Source organism: Diabrotica virgifera, chromosome 2, assembly GCF_917563875.1.
Source record: "Diabrotica virgifera virgifera chromosome 2, PGI_DIABVI_V3a".
NCBI classification, from domain to species: domain Eukaryota; kingdom Metazoa; phylum Arthropoda; class Insecta; order Coleoptera; family Chrysomelidae; genus Diabrotica; species Diabrotica virgifera.
The window spans coordinates 224,583,776-224,603,127 of NC_065444.1; the positions used below are offsets into that span (position 1 = coordinate 224,583,776).

Genomic DNA, 19,352 nt, shown 5'->3' on the forward strand with positions numbered 1-19,352 from the left:
AAGTAGCTTCTAATTTTTTCAAACATGTTTTTTTGCAAAATGTATTACTGATAAATGATGTTTCGTTCTTTATTTGTTACATTATTACATTTACATACAAAAGTAGTGTTTAATTGTCTTCACAAAATATTGTATTTTGTGTTTGTGTTTTTTTGTAAAATTTATTACTAATTTTCTTTGTTTATTTGTTGCATTTACATAAAAAGATAGTTTTTAATTGTTTCAAAAATGTTGCATGTAGTGGTTGTGTTTTTGTTTGTAAAATGTATTACTAATAAATTATTTTTATTTCTTTATTTGCTACAGTGTTACATTGATTACCGGATTGTTAATCGGTAATCTTCAATTGTCAATTCAGTCATGGCTTACTTAAAATTTAGATAAATTTAAACACCTAAAATAATTTGCTCTGAAAAATGAAAATATCTCGAAAACTAATAAATTTGGGCATAGGTACGTTAGTAGTACGTTAATGTTACTTTTCAATAATGATATAAAATACAGGGTGTTCCATTTAACATTACTGAGAAAATAATGTACTTGCGTTTTGACTCATCCTGTATTTGATATAAAGAAAATTAGCAATATCAATAATTCTTAAAAATTTTGACAATAAATAAAAAAATATGGCATTAATAAACCATTGCTGTTGTGCTTATTTTTATTTATACAGGGAGTTGAATTTGTTACGATTTTCATACAAAATTCGTTATAACTTTGTAAATACCCTGTATAACATTACAAACCTTTATATTTTTGTGATGGAGAAGTTAACAGGATTTCGAATATAAAATAAAATATAGGGTGTTCCATTTAAAAAAACATAAGTTAGGTCTGCCACTGTGTTATCGAACACCCTGTAACATTCTAACTAATTTTGTAATGTGAAGCTCAAAGGTGGCTAAAATTTTTGTTATTAACTTTTATTGCTATCTACTACTATAGCGGAGCTATTGAGCTTTACCCTACTAATCAATCACCCTGTATATCAATATTATTTAATCAACAACTCAAAATATTCCCGATGCCATGTCAAATATTTAAAATTGTCACTGATTGTCACTGTCTGACTGACAGTATGCTGACAATATTCTATTCGACTGAGTGCCTTGTATGACAAAGATAGATTTGGAAATATTACCACGGACATTGTTTTCATTTTTTTCGAATCCTTAAAAAACCAATTAATATTTTTGAAAAATTGAAACACAGAATGAAAGACTATATTATTACCGAGGGCCGAAAGTCCCTTAGAATAAATAAAAAATTTATTTTGAATGAGATATTTTAAATTAAATATCACACTAAATTTTCTCTTACTTTTTCACCCTTGTAACTTATTAAAATAAACATTATAGAAGTTCTCAGGGACTTTCGGCCCTCGCCAATAACGTAATATTTCATTCTGCGTTTAAATTTTTCAAAAATACTTATTAGTTTTCTCAGGATTCGAAAAAAATGAATCCCCATTTGAATAGCATGCAGCCGAAAATACGTACTCATCCTCTTAATTTTTAATCTTTTTCCAACTCTTAAGCGTCCACTCTACTACTTGTCAAATTGATCGAAGTTCAGCAAACACGAGAGTATAGAGAGGTACTTCATGAGCGACTTCGCTTCGCCTTGATCTACTTCCATTCTGTGTAGTGTTGACTAGTGAGTCTTCTTCTCTTCTACTGCACTACAGCCCAAATTGAGCCTTAGCCTCCTTTTTTTATTTTTTGCCTCCACCTTTGCTTGTCTGTGGTTGCTCTTCTCCATACACGGACTCCTAAAAGGGCTTGTGCGTCGCTGTTTACTGTGTCTTTCCAGCGCTTTCTTGGCTTTCCAACCGGTCTCTTTCACTGCATTCTAGCATTCAGTGCTCTTTTTGGTAGCCTATCCTCTCCCATTCTTATCACATGGCCGGCCCATTGCAATCTTTGTATTCTAATGAAGTCTGACAGGGGTGCTTCCTTATAAAGTTGATAAAGTTCGTTGTTGTATCGACTTTGAAGATTCCGTTTTCCCTCACAGGTCCTAGTATTCTCCTCAGTACTTTCCTTTCGAATGTGTAGAGTTTGTTTTTGGATGTTTCTTTCAGGACCCAGGCTTCACTGCCATAGCATGTTATTGGTCGAATTAAAGTTTTATAGATTCTCATCTTTGTATTTGGTGGACACTTTTAGACCGAAATATATGGGAGAGGGCAAAATAAGCTCTGTTTGCCTGCGTTATTCTCTTCCGTATTTCTCCATTTTCTGATCCGTCGGCATATATTTCTACTCCCAGGTATGTAAACTTTCCAACCGTTTCAATGTCATCTTCATGTATAATGTTTTGTGGGACTATATTTCTTCTCGTCTGAGTCATTATTTTTGTTTTTTCTGTGTTAATTTCCAGATCTAGCATTTTTGTTTGTGTTTTTAACTCTGCGTATGTTTCCTGTGCTCCTGTTGATGTTCTACTCATAATATTAATATAATCGGCATAAGCGGCCAGTTGAACCGTTCGGTTGGTCAGTAGGTTTCCTCGTCCAGTTTCCATTTGCCTAACCGCATACTCCAGTGCCAGGTTAAACAATGTTGGGGCCGGCCCATCTCCCTGCTTTAGTCCCTGCGAAATTTTGAAAAAGTCTGTCTGGTGATTTTGTATACTAAGATATGATGATAATTTTACTGATGATAATTATACCCTGAGACAATAATCCTATTCTCCATTGTTGCTAACACTGGTTTAAAGTCAAAATCTGCAAAATATATAGTTCAAAAAAGGCCTAAATCACAGACCTTATAGCCTCTGAAATCCCATACAAAACTGGGTTTTTACAGCGAGCTTACACTCTCGCGAAGTTCCCCAACGAAGTATTAGGGAAAGTTGTCTAAAGTGCATTCTTTCAACTTCGAGGAACATATTCGTGTGGGGAGAAACTAACTTCGAGTCCTTTCACTCGGTCGCAAAGATCGACACAGTCTGTGTCGATCTTAAGTTAGTATGGCAAACTTCAAGGTAGATGAAAATATAATAATAAGTAATATGAAAATTAAATAAATAAATAAGTAATATGAAAAATAATGATAACTTTATAAACGTATGTCCGCAAATGCTTCATTTCCGAGATAGGGGGGGGGGTTAAAAATTTTCTTACAAACTGACGATTTCTTTATTGCTCTTAAACCGGTTGAGATATGCAAATGAAATTTGGTGGGTTTTATGAGGTAAGTATTGCGCATTTTTTGATATTCAATGTTAAGAACATGTACTCCAGGGAAATAAGGTTTTTGTCGGGACACTTGAGCAGCCAGGTTGCAAATTGGTTTTTTGGGTACTAGGTACCTAATACATTATACATACAGAAATGCCCGTCACAGTTCGGACTAGAATTTTAGTTATTAACAAATAAGGGTCAAAAATTGCAGTTTTTTCGTTTAAATCGCTACAGGTAAAAATAGGATAATTAAATATCTTATTTATAGTATTCTTCTTTTAGTAGATGAGCCAATGTTTAAAACGGCAGTTTTTTAATCTTGGTCCGATCATTTGTTGCTTCGAAAATTGCAAAATAAAACTAAAATTTCGAAAATAAAAAATTTGCTATAACTTTCGCGAAAGTGACCTTACGACTTTTATATTTCACAAAAAGTTGAGTCAAAGAGTCCATATACTGCACAAAATATTATAAGACGATTCGTCAATTAGTTTAAATTTTACTCAATTTGTTTATCCCAAAGAGCTTTTTTTTTTGTAATGTTATTGTTCAGAAAATAATAATTATATAGAAATTCTGTGAAAACCACATGAAAGAACAATAGTCTTGTTTTCAAATTATTAAAGAAAATCATTAAAAAGTAATTTTTGTCACTACGAAAACATTTTACTAAAGTAGAGTCATTTTTGGCTTGAAAACCATTTGAATAGCTTTGTTAATATTGACTGTAGAGTAAATTTACCTTGGAATTTCAAAAGCTGGTATTTTTTAACAAATTTTCAAAAAAATACTTTTGCCTATGTTAATTACGGTCAAAGTTAGCCACTTTTATTATTTAATTCACAGTTACTTCAATATACATAAAATTCTCCTGTAATAGTGTTAGTTACCATACTACTCCGAAACGGCTTGGCCGATTTTTATGGAATTTTACAAGTGTATCCTATGGGACTGAGAATAGGTTTTAATCTATTTTTCATATCCATAAGTTATAAGGGGGGGTTGCCCCCATGACATTTTTTTTTTATTTTTTTTGGACAAAATTGTCTATCTTAATTTTATATGATGTAGGATTAAAAAATACATACAACCCTTAATTTACACTTTTCCATCACCAACCCCTATTTGTTAATACCCATCTATATATTTACATCTATAAAATTCTCCTGTCACAGTGTTAGTTGTCATACTCCTCCGAGACCGCTTGACCGATTTTTATGAAATTATATATGTATATTCGGTAGGTCTTAGAATCGGTCGTAATCTATTTTTCATATCCCTGAGTGATAAGGAGAACTCCCCTAACATTTTGAAATGTTAGGTGGGGATTTACGTACATAACGTACTCTACAAGACTACGAGTACATACAATTTAAAAAAATTATGATCAAAATCCATCAACAAGCTCTGGAGATATTAATCGCAGCATATGTTTGAAGAATCAGTTTCATTTTTTGAGTGCACGGATTTTAATAATTCATTTCCACCGACCACAAATCGATTTCGTTAGAACGTTATTTTTAAAGCTTTATTAACAAGTCTGTTGAAGTTTAAAGTTTACTCAAACTTTTACACATAAACTATATACCTTCATCTTCGAAATGGCGCTAGTTGGGTTGCTTAATTGTTATAAACAAAGTAGCTGTCAATTAAATAAAAAAAGTGGCTAACTTTGACTGTAATTAACCTAGGCAAAAAGTGTTTTTTTTTTAAATTCGTATAAAAATACCAGCTTTTCAAATCCCAAAGTAGTTTTAATCTACACATATTATCAAATATTAACAATATTAACAAAGTTATTCAATTTGTTTATGAACTAAAAATGACCCTACTTTAGTAAAATGTTTTCGGAATGATAAAAATGACTTTTTAATGATTTTTTTTAAACATTTTGAAATCATGATTTTTCTTCTTTCATGTGGTTTTCACAGAATTGCTATTACATTACTATTTTCTGAACAATATTATTGCGAAAAAAAAGCTCATTGGGATAAACAAATTGAATAAAATTTAAACTAATTTGACGAATCGTCTTAAAATTTTTTGTGCATTATACTAACTGTTTGTCTCAACTTTTCGTGCAATATGAAAGTCTTAAGGTCATTTTCACAAAAGTTATACCAATTTTTCTATTTTCGGAATTTTAGTTTTATTTTGCAATTTCTGAAGCAACAAATGATCGAACCCAAAATTCAAAAACTGCCATTTTAAACCTTGGCTCGTCTACTAATAGAATAACAGTATAAATAAGATATTTAATTACCCTATTTTTACCCGTAGCGATTTAAACGAAAAAACTGCCATTTTTGACACTTATTTGTTAATAACTAAATTTCTCGTCCGAACTGTGACGGGCATTTTTGTATGTACAGTGCTAGTCAAAAGTCCGTACCCCCCTCGTATCTTTTGAACGGTTATACTTATAATAGTGAAATTTGGAGGGAGCAAATGAACGGACGTATGCTTCTTAACTAGATATGACAGGTGACGTAAAAGTGACAGATGACTTTACAGCGCCACTGTGACAGATAATTTTAAATGGTACCCTATGGTAAGCGATACCTCGTTTGATAGGTATTGAAAATACTTATTCAGCTATACTAATTTTGTTTGAGTTTAAGCTCATTTGGATAAATAAATGAAATAATATAAAATTGTAGTCTCGCATTTAATTAATAAAAATTCAAACCTCCGCCTATGGTTACTTGTCAAAAAGGTTGACGTTGACGTAAAAACTACTAGAGAGCTGGGCCCGGATTACGTACACTCGATACGCATCGTATCCGCCATGTTTTACTGTAGCGCCTTATGGGAAAACATGGCGGATACGATGCGTATCGAGTGTACGTAATCCGGGCCCTGAAAAATGTCAACTTTTTTGACAAAATAACCATGGGCGGAGATTTGAATTTTTAATAATTAAATGCGAAACTACAAAGTTATATTTATTTCATTTATTCACCAAAATCCAAAATCAACTTAAACCCAAAAAATTAGTATGACTGAATAGGTATTTTAAATACCTTTCAAATGAGGTGTCACTTGCCATAAGGTCCCATTTAAAATTATCGGTCACAGTGGCTCTGTAACGTCATCTGTCACTATTACGTCACCTGTCATGACTAGTTAAGAAGCTTACGTCCGTTTATTTCCTCCCTCCAAATTTCACTATTATATGTATAACCATTCAAAAGATACGAGGGGGGGGGGGTACGGACTTTTGACTAGCACTGTATAATGTATTAGGTATATAGTACCCAAAAAACCCATTTGCAACCTGGCTGCTCAAGTGTCCCGAACATGGTATATTTTTGTCTTATTTCCCTGGAGTAATGTATGAATCAAAAAACATAATGTTAAGAACACATGAAGTTGGGTATTTAATTTCAGTATTTTATAAAAGCTAAAATATTTCACAGGCTCATGCGAACTTTGAGAAAAAATCGCAGTTTGATTGGTACAGCCGGTATACAATGACCGTTTACCTGTCTAGCAACAATATTATTACAGCGATATTGTTAAAGAATAAGGCTATAACATGTTAAAGAAATTTCTTAAATCGGACAACAGCTTTAGAAAATTCTAGACATTAAAAATGACCAATTTTTAAGGTGATCCTTATCAATAATTGTTGAGCACTGTATAACACAGTTCCTGTTATAATACTTGGATAGAACATCCTTGAAATTTTTCATGCCTTGGGAAATACCTGACATGTCATTTAATTTCAATTCTGCCAGTGGCGATGTTTTATTGCGTGTGCAGAAGTTTTATGAAAATAAATTGTATTGTTTTTTTAAACATGGAAATTTATGTTATTTTGTATTTTATGTTATTTTCATGAGAACATATTAAACAATTTTTAGCCTACTATAGAAGAAAACAAAATTAAGAGTATTTTATTATTCAAAAAATTCGCCATTTCTTATTTACATTTATTACAACTAACTACCAATGCCTCTAGACTCTAGACACTAGTCCTTTCCATTTTTGTTATCTTGCTCGGTGCATGATCTTCTAGACTAGACCTAAAACCTTGTTGTTCTTCTCATGGTAACCTAGGTATGTTATCTTTGATGTTATCAAACATAGCATCTGGGCCGCATAATATGGGCACGCGAGCATTCCCCAACACGACTCTACCTTATCGGCAGAGTCTACGAGAAGTGTACGGTAAATTGAAGCTGTAATTACAAAGAAACAAATATGTATGTCTTCGTATTCTTTTTCTCATGATCATCTTTCAGTGCGTCACAGTTTTTCGATTTCTCTCTAACGCATTAAATTGTATGTGACAGAAAAAAAGGCACGTCTGGGAATACTTCGGTAATTATTCTAGTTCGGTGATTATTCTAGTTGTCGATAGATGGCGCCATAATCAAAAAAGAATTATTTATTAAATAAAATAATAATATTATCAATATAATCTGTACAATTTATAAGACTATACAAATGAAAGAAAATACCATTTTATAAATGCAATAGACACAATTGATTTGGTTTTATTCCAAATTGAAAATAAAATTTGACAACTGTCAGATTTAACTAAAATGTCACGTTAGAATAAATGTCATAAATATGTATTATCACGGACTTACCTTTTTTTCTATAATTTGTGACGCACTGAAAAATGTTCATGAAAAGGAGAATACTCACTTTATCACGCGTAACGAATTACGGGATCTGGATTGCAATGCATATGCATATTTCTTTTTATAATTCTCGTATCAAAGTTACGCGTGAAGTTAGTCGTATTGATGACAGTTGGGGAAACGTCCGCGACCCGCATAATATTACCTACTACCATCTTGAAGTAAAACCATGGCTCTTGCAGCATCCGTTGTTGTTAACAAGTCCTAAGCTTTAAAACTCACAATAAATGGGAAACATGTCATAGATCGAATTTCTTGCACTTGAGTTTATTATATTGGTAACTAAAAGTTGCAATAATATATTAATTTACATATTATAAATAATATATAAATGAATCAATCACGGATAGCGCGTATTGATTGAAGATTGTTTTGTTTGTCGCAAACAAGCTTGTATACGCTCTGAGCTTCGCTGGTGGCGCTCCTAGCGGATTACTGGAATTATCTTTCACCGGTAATTTTTAAATTTATTATTTAATTGTTATCGCTTAACATTTACAACGCAAAAAATTAATTAAATTGTAATCGATTTTTTAAAATTTTGCTAATCATTTTGACGTTCTATTGATAAAATATGAATTTCTTACTTCGGATACTTTCACAATTATCGTGTAGATGGCGCTAAGATTTTTAGATTAAATTATAATTACATATTACGGAACATTAAAAAAACTTAAATTCAGTATTTAAAACGTAAGTATATTTAAGGTAAAAATATATACCACAGCTTTGACCAACTAATATTTTTTATAATTAATGTTTTTAATTTTAATTTTACATTAATCACTTTGACATTTATGTCAAATTTCCGGTAAACGTTTACAGACTTGCCACTACTGGCGCTCAAGAATTTGTAAATATCCCCTCTACGTACGAGCTCACAGCGGATACATTAGACAACAAGACTTGTCATCCGATATAGTGTTACTAGCTACGCTTACTTATTATACGTCATTGGCTACGCTAGTATTCAGTACATTTGTGCACCCTTCACCTGCACTTCATTCATTTCATGACGTGTATTTATTATCGTTATGTATTGTATCTGGATTTATACCAGAGCCGGATTTAAGGCAGTGGGGGCCCCTGGGCAAAATTGGTCTCTACCTCCTACCATTAAAAATGTTGATCTACTTTATAATATATTTTTAAATAATAAAAAATACAAAAGAGGTAACTTGTTACAGTAACATATTAAAAATAAACATAGTAAGATATATGGTTAAAGTCCGGGTACTTTTCGAGATATTTTATTGAAAATTCCTGCACCATAATATAAAAAATCAATGTCAATAGGCGTTAGCATCTATGCATGTATAGCCACTAAAAAGACACTTAAATTTATTTTAATTATCAAATTTTCTTTACAGGGCACTTGCAGACACCGATGCAGATGGCAAAATGAACATCGATGAATTTTCCATAGCCTGTAAGCTTATTAATCTAAAATTAAGAGGATATGAGGTCCCTAAGGGCCTCCCTCCTTCCCTTCTTGCTTCTCTTAAAGTTAATACTCCACCTGCGATCCCTCCCTTGCCAAATACTGCACTCGTTAACCCTCCATCTAGACCAGAGCCTCCCAAAATTGCACCAATGATGTCAACACAACCTTTAAGTCAACCCTTAACATCGACACAACCGCCTTTACTGCCCGGATTAATTGGACAACCTCCAAGTAATATTACACCAAATACTGCATCCATGGGAATGGTTCAAACTGGTATAGTTCCACCTACTAAGGGTAATTTTACAAATATACCAAATGCTCCCAACATTCCAACAGGTAAATTATGTAATATATTGTACAGTTGAGTCCATGGTTCGTTATCCGTGTGTCATCATTTAAAGCTTACGAAATAAGTCGGAAATTTACTCCAGGCAAAAGCAAGTGACAGAAAGTGGCTACTGTTCCGATCACGGACTAAATTATAAGATTTAACCTTATCAAATAAATTAATAGAATGTAAAATGTAAGTTTTGCTTTAAAATTTTGGTGCAGAATTACAGCTACATTTGAAAAAGCTTAATAAATTTTTTTAATATCAGTAGTGATTAATAAATAAATAATAAAATATTTAATAAATATTTTCTTTTAGTAATTTCTTTCACTTTTGCGGAAACTTAAACAAAACCATTCCTTAACTGTGCGAATGAGGTTAAATGTGTATGTAAATTAATGGCAAAATAAAATACACTTACCATAAAATTTCAAACTCCAATATAAAATTAGTTGTGAAAACAGCTGTTTGTGTAATATAAATAACTTCTGAAACAGCAAAAAATCCAACAAACCGACAGCCACAAGTAGACAAACCAGAAATGTCACAAATTGTACTTAAAATCTGAAAACATTCCCAATCGTGTTTTTTGTACTTATTTCTTTTTGATGTACTGAGTCTAGAGCGTTTATAAAAATAACATGTGGGTTTACTTAACACGTTCGCTGCGTATATTTTTTTAAGTACTTCTCTCATAACCTGAAATCATTTTTATAACGTAATATAAGTGATATGTATCTAACGGTCAATAATATACGATATGCGGATGACTCGGTCTTAATAGCAGACAATATAGAATACCTCCAAAACCTTCTTAAGAAAATTGGAGAACATAGCGAGAACATGGGACTTAGCATTAACATAAAAAAGACGAAGTTCCTTATAATCAGCCGTCAATTATGTCAACATCAAAATTCAAGACTAGCATATAACAATCAAGATGTAGAGCGCGTAAGAAAATTTAAGTACTTGGGAACCTGGCTATGTGAAGGCTGGATGTCGGATATGGAAATTAAATGTCGGATAGAAAGGGCCAGAAGTGCATTCATGAAATTCAGAAACGTCTTTACGAACTCTGACTTTGACCGGAACCTAAGACTAAGATTCACGAAATGCTACATTATGGTCGTTGCTCCTATATGGCATGGAAGGATGGACTTTAAAAATTAACAAAATGAATAAGCTAGAGGCATTTGAGATGTGGATTTATCGACGAAAGTTCCCTGGACCGCACAAATAACAAATGAAGAAATCCTGAGAAGAATTGGTACATAACGACAATTGCTATGCACAATTAAACAGAGAAAAACGGCATACCTGGGGCACCTAATTAGAAACGAGAGATACCAGTTTCTGCAAACCTTAATTGAAGGAAAGTTCGAAGGAAGAAGGGAGTGGACAGGAAGAAAATGTCATAATGTCAAACAATGGACAGGGCTAAGAAACATAGGAGACCTAATACATACTGCAAGGGATAGAGAAAAAATGGTTAAACGTGATCGCCAACATCCATTAGTGGATTGCATAATAAGAAGAAGAATATAAGTGAGCACATGTCGCTCATCGGCGACATCAGCACTGGAGAGGGAAAGCGAATGTCGCCGATGAGCGACATATGCATCGAACGTATTAATAACAGGCGGTAACTGGTTTGTCTTTAGTTTCATGTGTTTTAACTCGCCGGGTATTAATGACGCACGGGTAAAGAACCATGGACTCACTGTATATTCCATTCAATGTATTTACTGCATATATCAAATGTATTCAGCTAGTGAATGCAGAGGTTTATTCGGTCATTTTATTGACAAAAAAAAGAGAAGTAGGTACTTCATTGATTTATTAAAAACGTTTCGCTTTAAAGTTTCAAAAGCTTCATCAGTTCAACAAAATGTGTAGTTTTTTAGGTGTTATAAAAACTGTAGAGTCACACAACTTATAAAGCAACTGCCTTAACGAAAATCAATAAACAGCTACCACCGTGCACCAATGTTCGTTTATTTGATAATACGGCGATTTGAATTTTGCCGATGGCTTCATTCGGTTGTGTGCTGTTAATATGGACTTAAGCCTCATTTTAAGCGAAAAACGTCATGGTATCTATCGTCTTTGAGAGAGTTGAAAAGTTAAATAATAGTATCTCGTTTTATACCGCTAACGCGGCTTTGGGATTATAGCAGGGTAGTCTTCTATATCTAGGGCCTACAGTATACAAGGATGGTAACAGGGCCAGTGCTACGCTTCAACCGCCTATTATTACCCCTGGTTTTACCCAACTTACTCATTTTATTCAGGGTGAGTCGACCTGGGACCTATAGACATTTTAAAGATATCTAGATGTTCTCGCCGGCGCGCTGGGATTCAATCCCCGGCCTACCTAGGTAGAAGTCAGACATCCTTCCGCCTGAGCTATCCGGCTCTCAGTTCAAAAGTTACGTGTATATTAAATTACAGTTATGGAGACCTCTACACAGGAGAGGAATCGAGATAGGGTGACCTTGAAATTTGTGTACACTATTTTGTCTGTTTGCTTGGTTTGTCGCTAGGGCGGCGTTGGTGTAGAAATAGATGCTAGTTTTGCATTGGGGAATATATGAAAATTTCGAAAATAATTAATTATTCATAGTTACTATAAGATTAGTGGTTTTGGCGGTTACTATTATTTAAATATGGGTACCAAGAAAGCTTACACTAGTAGAACTTTCTTCGCACCGGGATTTATAAGGGTTATCGTTCCGATAAAAAATTCAAAAGGGAACTTAACAAAGTTAATACAAGACTTTTTTATCAATATTAGTCTTCATCTTATTTATAACGTTCATGGATTATATTCGTTTTTATGTTATTTTCTTCAGTGTACATAAAATTTGTGTTTTACCCATTATTGATTTTTATTTCAACCTGAAAATTATAATGATAGTAAGAGGATCTTGAAGTTTTTCTGTCAAAACAATGCATTTTTTTGAGACAAAATATTTCACAAAAATTAACATTAATTTTATAAAAGTCAGACGGACGTCTGTACCTAGTTAATTTAGATATATTTTTATTAACTAAACTTAAACATCTTTATTTTATAAGCTTATAGAATATAAAAGAAGTGTTCAAAAGAAAAAGCATTTTAAATTTTGATAAAAAGATTAATTCAAAAAATTTTGATTAATAAACTTTAAATAATTTAAATAACTTTTTAAAACCAATTACAGTTAAGTTCAAACTCTTTTTCAACTATACATTTGTTCAACCAACAAACTTTTTGATATCAATTAATTTGCTGTTGAAATACCATTGGTATATAAATAAGGCAGTATGAAGGCAGTTAGATAATAATGTGACAAAATATTTCCACTTCAAAATAAGCTGTCCCAAATTAGAGTATCTAATGACAAATTTAAATTGATTTCACATCTCCATCTATGGTATAGAAATAATACAGTTTTGACCACACGTCGTTATTTTATAATGTTAAAATAATTTATTTTTGGCATAAAACATATTCAGCACTAATCAACCAATAAATGAATGTCTAATAACGCTAAAAATATGAATAAAATGAATTAAATAATAAATAAGGCCATAATACCTAATGTATTTGTAGAACCTATTCGAACACTTGCGCCTCTAGCGGTGATTGCCGAAATCTGAATTGGATGTTGAAAAGTTGGCCCACAAACGATGCATTGCGTTTCCACCCCTTCTTACAGGTCTCCATAGTTACAGTGCACAGATTCTAAAGATGCCGGTGCGGGATGGCGTCTATGCGCAGCATTATTATAGTCGGTGTATGAGAGAGAAAGTACTCGAAATAATAAATAATATAAAATTTTTATAATTTTAAAATAATACTTTCTCTCATACACCGACTACTAATACTGCGCACCCCCACCGGCACCTTTAGAATCTGTGCACTGTACATGTGTATATTTTTTCTTTTTTTTTTGGATGTACTTGAAGAAGATCGAGACAGAGAATGATTTTAAAATCGAATACGAGTCAAAACGGTTAAAGAATATACAAAAATCACCGAAAATGCATAAAAAATGATTTTTCGTTATTTTGACCATGGTGCCCTACCTATAAAAATCAGAAAAAAAAATCATGGAGATAATTTGACACTAAAAAATGATATATTTTTTTTGGCGTTATGTTCGAGCCAGTTCGATTAAAAAAAACGTTAAAAAATTTGAATTTTACGCAAAAAATTTTGTAAAAAATACCTCGTTGTAGTGTAGGAAATAAAGTTGTTCTGAAGCTATTTTCTTGTGGCATTTTTATAATCAATTATATTCAAATGGGAAATAAGCCACAATTTTACCTAAAAATGATTTATTAACGTTTCGACGCCCAAGTCGGGTGTCGTTGTCAAAATACAAAATAATATTAAATAAACAAAAATGTTGTTGCTTAGTAAAAAATTCTTCTAATAATTTATTTAATCTGACTCATTTATATCGGCAATTCAGACACGTATTATACATTTTAGTAAAGTCGTCCCAGGAACGCAACTCATCAATATTGGCAATATCATTTTAAAGTCGTCTACTTTAAAATGTATAATACGTGTCTGAATTGCCGATATAAATGAGTCAGATTAAATAAATTATTAGAAGAATTTTTTACTAAGCAACAACATTTTTGTTTATTTAATATTATTTTGTATTTTGACAACGACACCCGACTTGGGCGTCGAAACGTTAATAAATCATTTTTAGGTAAAATTGTGGCTTATTTCCCATTTGAATATAATTGATTAGGAAATAAAGACCCTACAAATTAAATTTTTATTGTCAAGTAATAAATATACATATTATTAATTAATTAGTTGTGTTTTTAGTGTTACTGTAAATAAATAAAAAATAGTGTAAAAATAACTATAAAATAAAAAACTAAATAAATTAAAAATAATAGAATCTGTGCAATACGATGATTAGAAACTTAATATTTTCCCAATAAACCTTTTAAATATTTTAACTGACTTCTTATCTTATTTCTTACTAACATACTTTGTTTTTAGGAATTATTCCACCGATGCAATCCACAGTACCTCTAGTTCAGCCTCTCATAGACGCTGCACCATCAATGGCTTCCACTGCCCCATTAGTTTCTGGAATCCCGCTCTCTTCTTCCACAATTCAACCGGTAATGTCGAGTGCTCCGTTAGTATCAGGCGTACCTTTAACTGCTTCTTCAATTGCCCCAACCATTCCACCTATCAGCTCGGTACTGCCGCCTAATCTATCTGGTGGGCCAGGAATCCCGCCACCCATACCAAATATACCATCAGTACCTGTAAACACAGTTGCACCTTTGCCCGCCCCAGGTATGTCTCCTATTACTAGTCAGCCTGTCGGAGTTGTGGGCAGACCAGGAGCTACCAGCACTCCTAGAGCTAGTATAACGAGTTTGGAGAGAACGCATTCAATTGATTCAACTTCGTAAGTATTTTTAAGACTATTTTTATTAATGCATGCTAAATAGTATATACTATAATTTGTAAGAAAATAATTAACCATTTGAGCAGTTGATGAGTTGATACGAAATTAATGTGATTTTAAGGAAATGAAGGGCATTTTCTTTTTAAAAAACAAGGATTTCAAAAGCAGGACTACTTCTTTTTGATAATTTATTATATAGGATCAGTCATGAGAAACTGTAACATACTCCTACCTTGTATGGAGGCTCATATGGGTAATAAAAAAATGACCATTAAAAAGACATAATTTGTATTCGTCATAATTTTTGAACGGTAAGACCGATGTGTCTCTTATTTTGGTCAATTGTTACACTACTACTATCTAATCAATTAATTTATTCAAACTAGAAGAAAATCAGGACCGGTCTTAAAAAATTAGATCGTTTTGGTCCTAGAAAAAATTTCACCCTGTATAAGGTCTTTGAAAATTCTAATAGAAATTGTACAAATTAGACAAATAGGCAATTAAAATGGCATATTTATTTTTCCCCACACGATTACTTAATTTTTTATTAAAAAAATCAATTTGACTGTACATTAAAAGTTTGGAAAAGTCAACCATAGATTTAAAAAAATTAACTTTTATTACAAAAATTAATTTTTTTTAACTGACTGCATATAGTATTTATACTTCCACAGCTTGTGCTATACGTTGTAAATAATAAAACCCTTTTAGCTAATTTCCAGAATTTCAAAAAGAGTAGGTTGTTTTGAATAATACTAAAACATCGCCCTGTACTGTATAATATTTATTTAGTGATTCATCGGTAATATCGTTTCATTGAATTCTCATAATTTTATTTCAAAAGGCAAAACACAGTTAATTTAGTTTTTATATTAATGAAAAGAAAATACATAATGTAGAACATTAAACATAAACGGACTTATTTAGGTGTTTAAGTAAAATATGTAGTATGTATGTAGACAACAATAATTGTATACATACATAAAAGAACTTAAGAAACAAATAAAACAAAACAAATTTTTTTTGAGATTTATAGTAGATTTTCGAAATGAAATCCACCTGTTTCTATACAACGTCTTTGTCGGACCATCAACTGTCTAATAGACCTCCTGAGAGTTAAGGGATCAAATCTAATAATGTTACAAGAATCCATAATTTTGTTCTGAAGCTATTTTCTTGTGGCATTTTTATAAACAACTATTTTCAATGGGAAATAAGCCACAATTTTATCAAAAAAATGATTTTATTAACGTTTCGACGCCCAAGTCGGGTGTCGTTGTCAAAATACAAAATAATACTAGATTAAACAAAATTGTATTATTTTGTATTTTGACAACGACACCCGACTTGGGCGTCGAAACGTTAATAAAATCATTTTTTTGATAAAATTGTGGCTTATTTCCCATTGAAAATAGTTGATTATATCAATAATTTTATCAATAATTAGTTCTTGTCGACTTTCTTTTCTGAGAAATTGCTTTGGCAGAGACAATTAGCCAGACTTGTTTGTGATTGGTTGCAGATTCATTTAGTCAAGTATTGTACTTGACTAAATTGATATCTTTTTTCTATTTTGTATGTAAAAAAAACAAAACTCAGCTTCTCCATACTCGTATTGAACATATATCATTTTAGAAGTCAACCGGAGTGGTCTGTTCCACATCAAACCAAGTTGAAATATACACAAATATTTAACACAACCGACAGGACGCGTACAGGATTTTTGTCAGGAGCACAAGCTAGGAACGTCATGGTACAAACAAAATTACCGCAGAATATTTTGGCTCTAATTTGGTAAGTGCATTTTTATTAATACAATCATATCTTAAGTGAAGATACAATCATATTGCCAGTTCAGAACAGAAACGATCCGACTAGTATTTTGTGACATTATCCGAAAATGCAGACATTATCATTATCGTGTCCTCGTGTTGTTCTCTTCAACCGTCTATGTTTGCTCTGTCAGCGCCTTTGATATTGTCTGCTGTAGTTGCAGTCGACATTTCAGGAACAAACAATCATAGTCTAAGAGCTAGTGAACCCTCCGACTAACGGTCTTCCTCTAAGGCTAGAAATTTGTATAGTGATAATTCATAGCACACTAAAGCTAAAAACCATGACCTGGCAGGCATCAGCCCTGCACGTGTATCTACCAGGTGAATCGAAAAGTGCATAGTTTAGGGGTAAAATAAACTTTCTCCTGTAAAGTTTAAATTTAAGTATGTGTTTGAGTAAGTCATTTAGAAGAAATGTGTACAGGGACAGGCGATTCTGAACAGCATAAGACCCTGCCAGGCGAGGGGAAAGATTAGGGTTTTTTCCTAAAATTATTTTTTTTGCATCGAACAAAGTTTTTTTTGGGTTTTTTTAATCATTCCAAACAGAAAAGGTCTTTAGTGACTTTTCTCTTGGGTTAACATTTTTTGACATATACGCGATTAAAAATTGCGAAATAGGCCATTTTTAAGCCTGAATCGGACATTTAACTGAAAATTTCAATGTTGCCAAGGTAGAGAGATATTCTTTAAACATCGATTGATGAAATCCCGAAGAGTTTTTTGCAATACAATATCGAAAACCCCTTTGTTTTTAATTGTTAATCAAGTTTGAGTTTGCATAAATTCGTTATCTCGAGAATGGGCAAATTTGAAGAGAAATCCTCAGACAGGTCGATTTTTATTTTTAAATTAGGACTTTTTGACATATATATAACACTAGTGATATCATCCATCTGGGCGTGATGACGTAATCGATGTTTTTTTTTAAATGAGAGTAGGGGTCGTGTGATAACTCATTTGAAAGGTTATTTAATTCTCTGTTCAGTAATATAAACGTTAACATAATTATGTATACACGTGCGCAAAAAATTTTTCTTATTTTTGTGTAAATTAATTTAATAAAAAAATATTTTTTTTTGTACACCCTGTATAAATAATTATGTTAATGTTTATGTAACTAAATAGAGAATTAAATAACCTTTCAAATGAGCTATCACACAACCCCTACTCTCATTTAAAAAAATCATCGGTTACGTCATCATGCCCAGGTAGATGACGTCACTAGTATTATATATATGCCATGAAGCCCTAATTTAAAAATAAAAATCGACTTGTCTGAGGATTTCTCTTCAAATTCGCCCATTCTCGAGATAATGAATTTATGGAAACTCAAACGTCCCAGAAAAGCCTGGGTTTCCTCGAAAGCGGCACCGACAAACAGCGACCGTAGCACTGCGATGAATTACGTCAGATTACGGTGATAAATTCAAGGTTCTTCACTGGGGCAATGGAATGTGCAAGCTCAGCAAGCGGTGAACGCATCATTGGAAACCAACGCTATTATTTTGCATGGTACAGTTTTTTATGATGTCATTCATCGTAGTGTTACGATCGCAGGTTGTCGGCACCGCTTTCGAGGAAACCAGCGCTTTATACTACAGGGTCGCGCCCGCTTGATTAGCAATTAAAAAACACAGGGGTTTTCGATATTGTATTGCCAAAAACTCTTCGGGATTTCATCAATCGATGTTTAAAGAATATCTACGTACTTTGGCATTAAAATATTCAGTTAAATGTCCGATTCAGGGTTAAAAATGGCCCATTTCGCAAGTTTTAAAATTTTTAATCGCTTATATGTCAAAAACTATTAACCTAAGAGAAAAGTCACTAAAGGCCTTTTCTGTTTATAATGATCCAAAAAACCGAAAAAAACTTTGTTCAATGCAAAAAAAATAATTTTACGAAAAAACCCTGAGATATTCTTTAAACATCGATTGATGAAATCCCGAAGAGTTTTTTGCAATACAATATCGAAAACCCCTTTGTTTTTAATTGTTAATCAAGTTTGAGTTTGCATAAATTCATTATCTCGAGAATGGGCAAATTTGAAGAGAAATCCTCAGACAGGTCGATTTTTATTTTTAAATTAGGACTTTTTGACATATATATATATAACACTAGCGATATCATCCATCTGGGCGTGATGACGTAATCGATGTTTTTTTTTAAATGAGAGTAGGGGTCGTGTGATAACTCATTTGAAAGGTTATTTAATTCTCTGTTCAGTAATATAAACGTTAACATAATTATGTATACACGTGCGCAAAAAATTTTTCTTATTTTTGTGTAAATTAATTTAATAAAAAAATATTTTTTTGTACACCCTGTATAAATAATTATGTTAATGTTTATGTAACTAAATAGAGAATTAAATAACCTTTCAAATGAGCTATCACACAACCCCTACTCTCATTTAAAAAAATCATCGGTTACGTCATCATGCCCAGGTAGATGACGTCACT

At 32.4% G+C, this 19,352-nt stretch overlaps 1 protein-coding gene across 4 annotated transcripts in view; it reads left to right on the forward strand.

Annotated features, from left to right (window-relative positions):
- Positions 1 to 19,352, forward strand: part of LOC114330018 (intersectin-1-like) — a 205,185-nt gene that overhangs the window by 14,788 nt on the left and 171,045 nt on the right. For all 4 annotated transcript variants that reach the window (XM_050644297.1, XM_050644298.1, XM_050644296.1 and 1 more), the window contains exons 3-5: positions 9,210 to 9,622; positions 14,629 to 15,049; positions 16,688 to 16,846. In XM_050644297.1, coding sequence (XP_050500254.1) covers positions 9,210 to 9,622; positions 14,629 to 15,049; positions 16,688 to 16,846 — 993 coding nt within the window. The remainder of the gene's footprint in view (positions 1 to 9,209; positions 9,623 to 14,628; positions 15,050 to 16,687; positions 16,847 to 19,352) is intronic.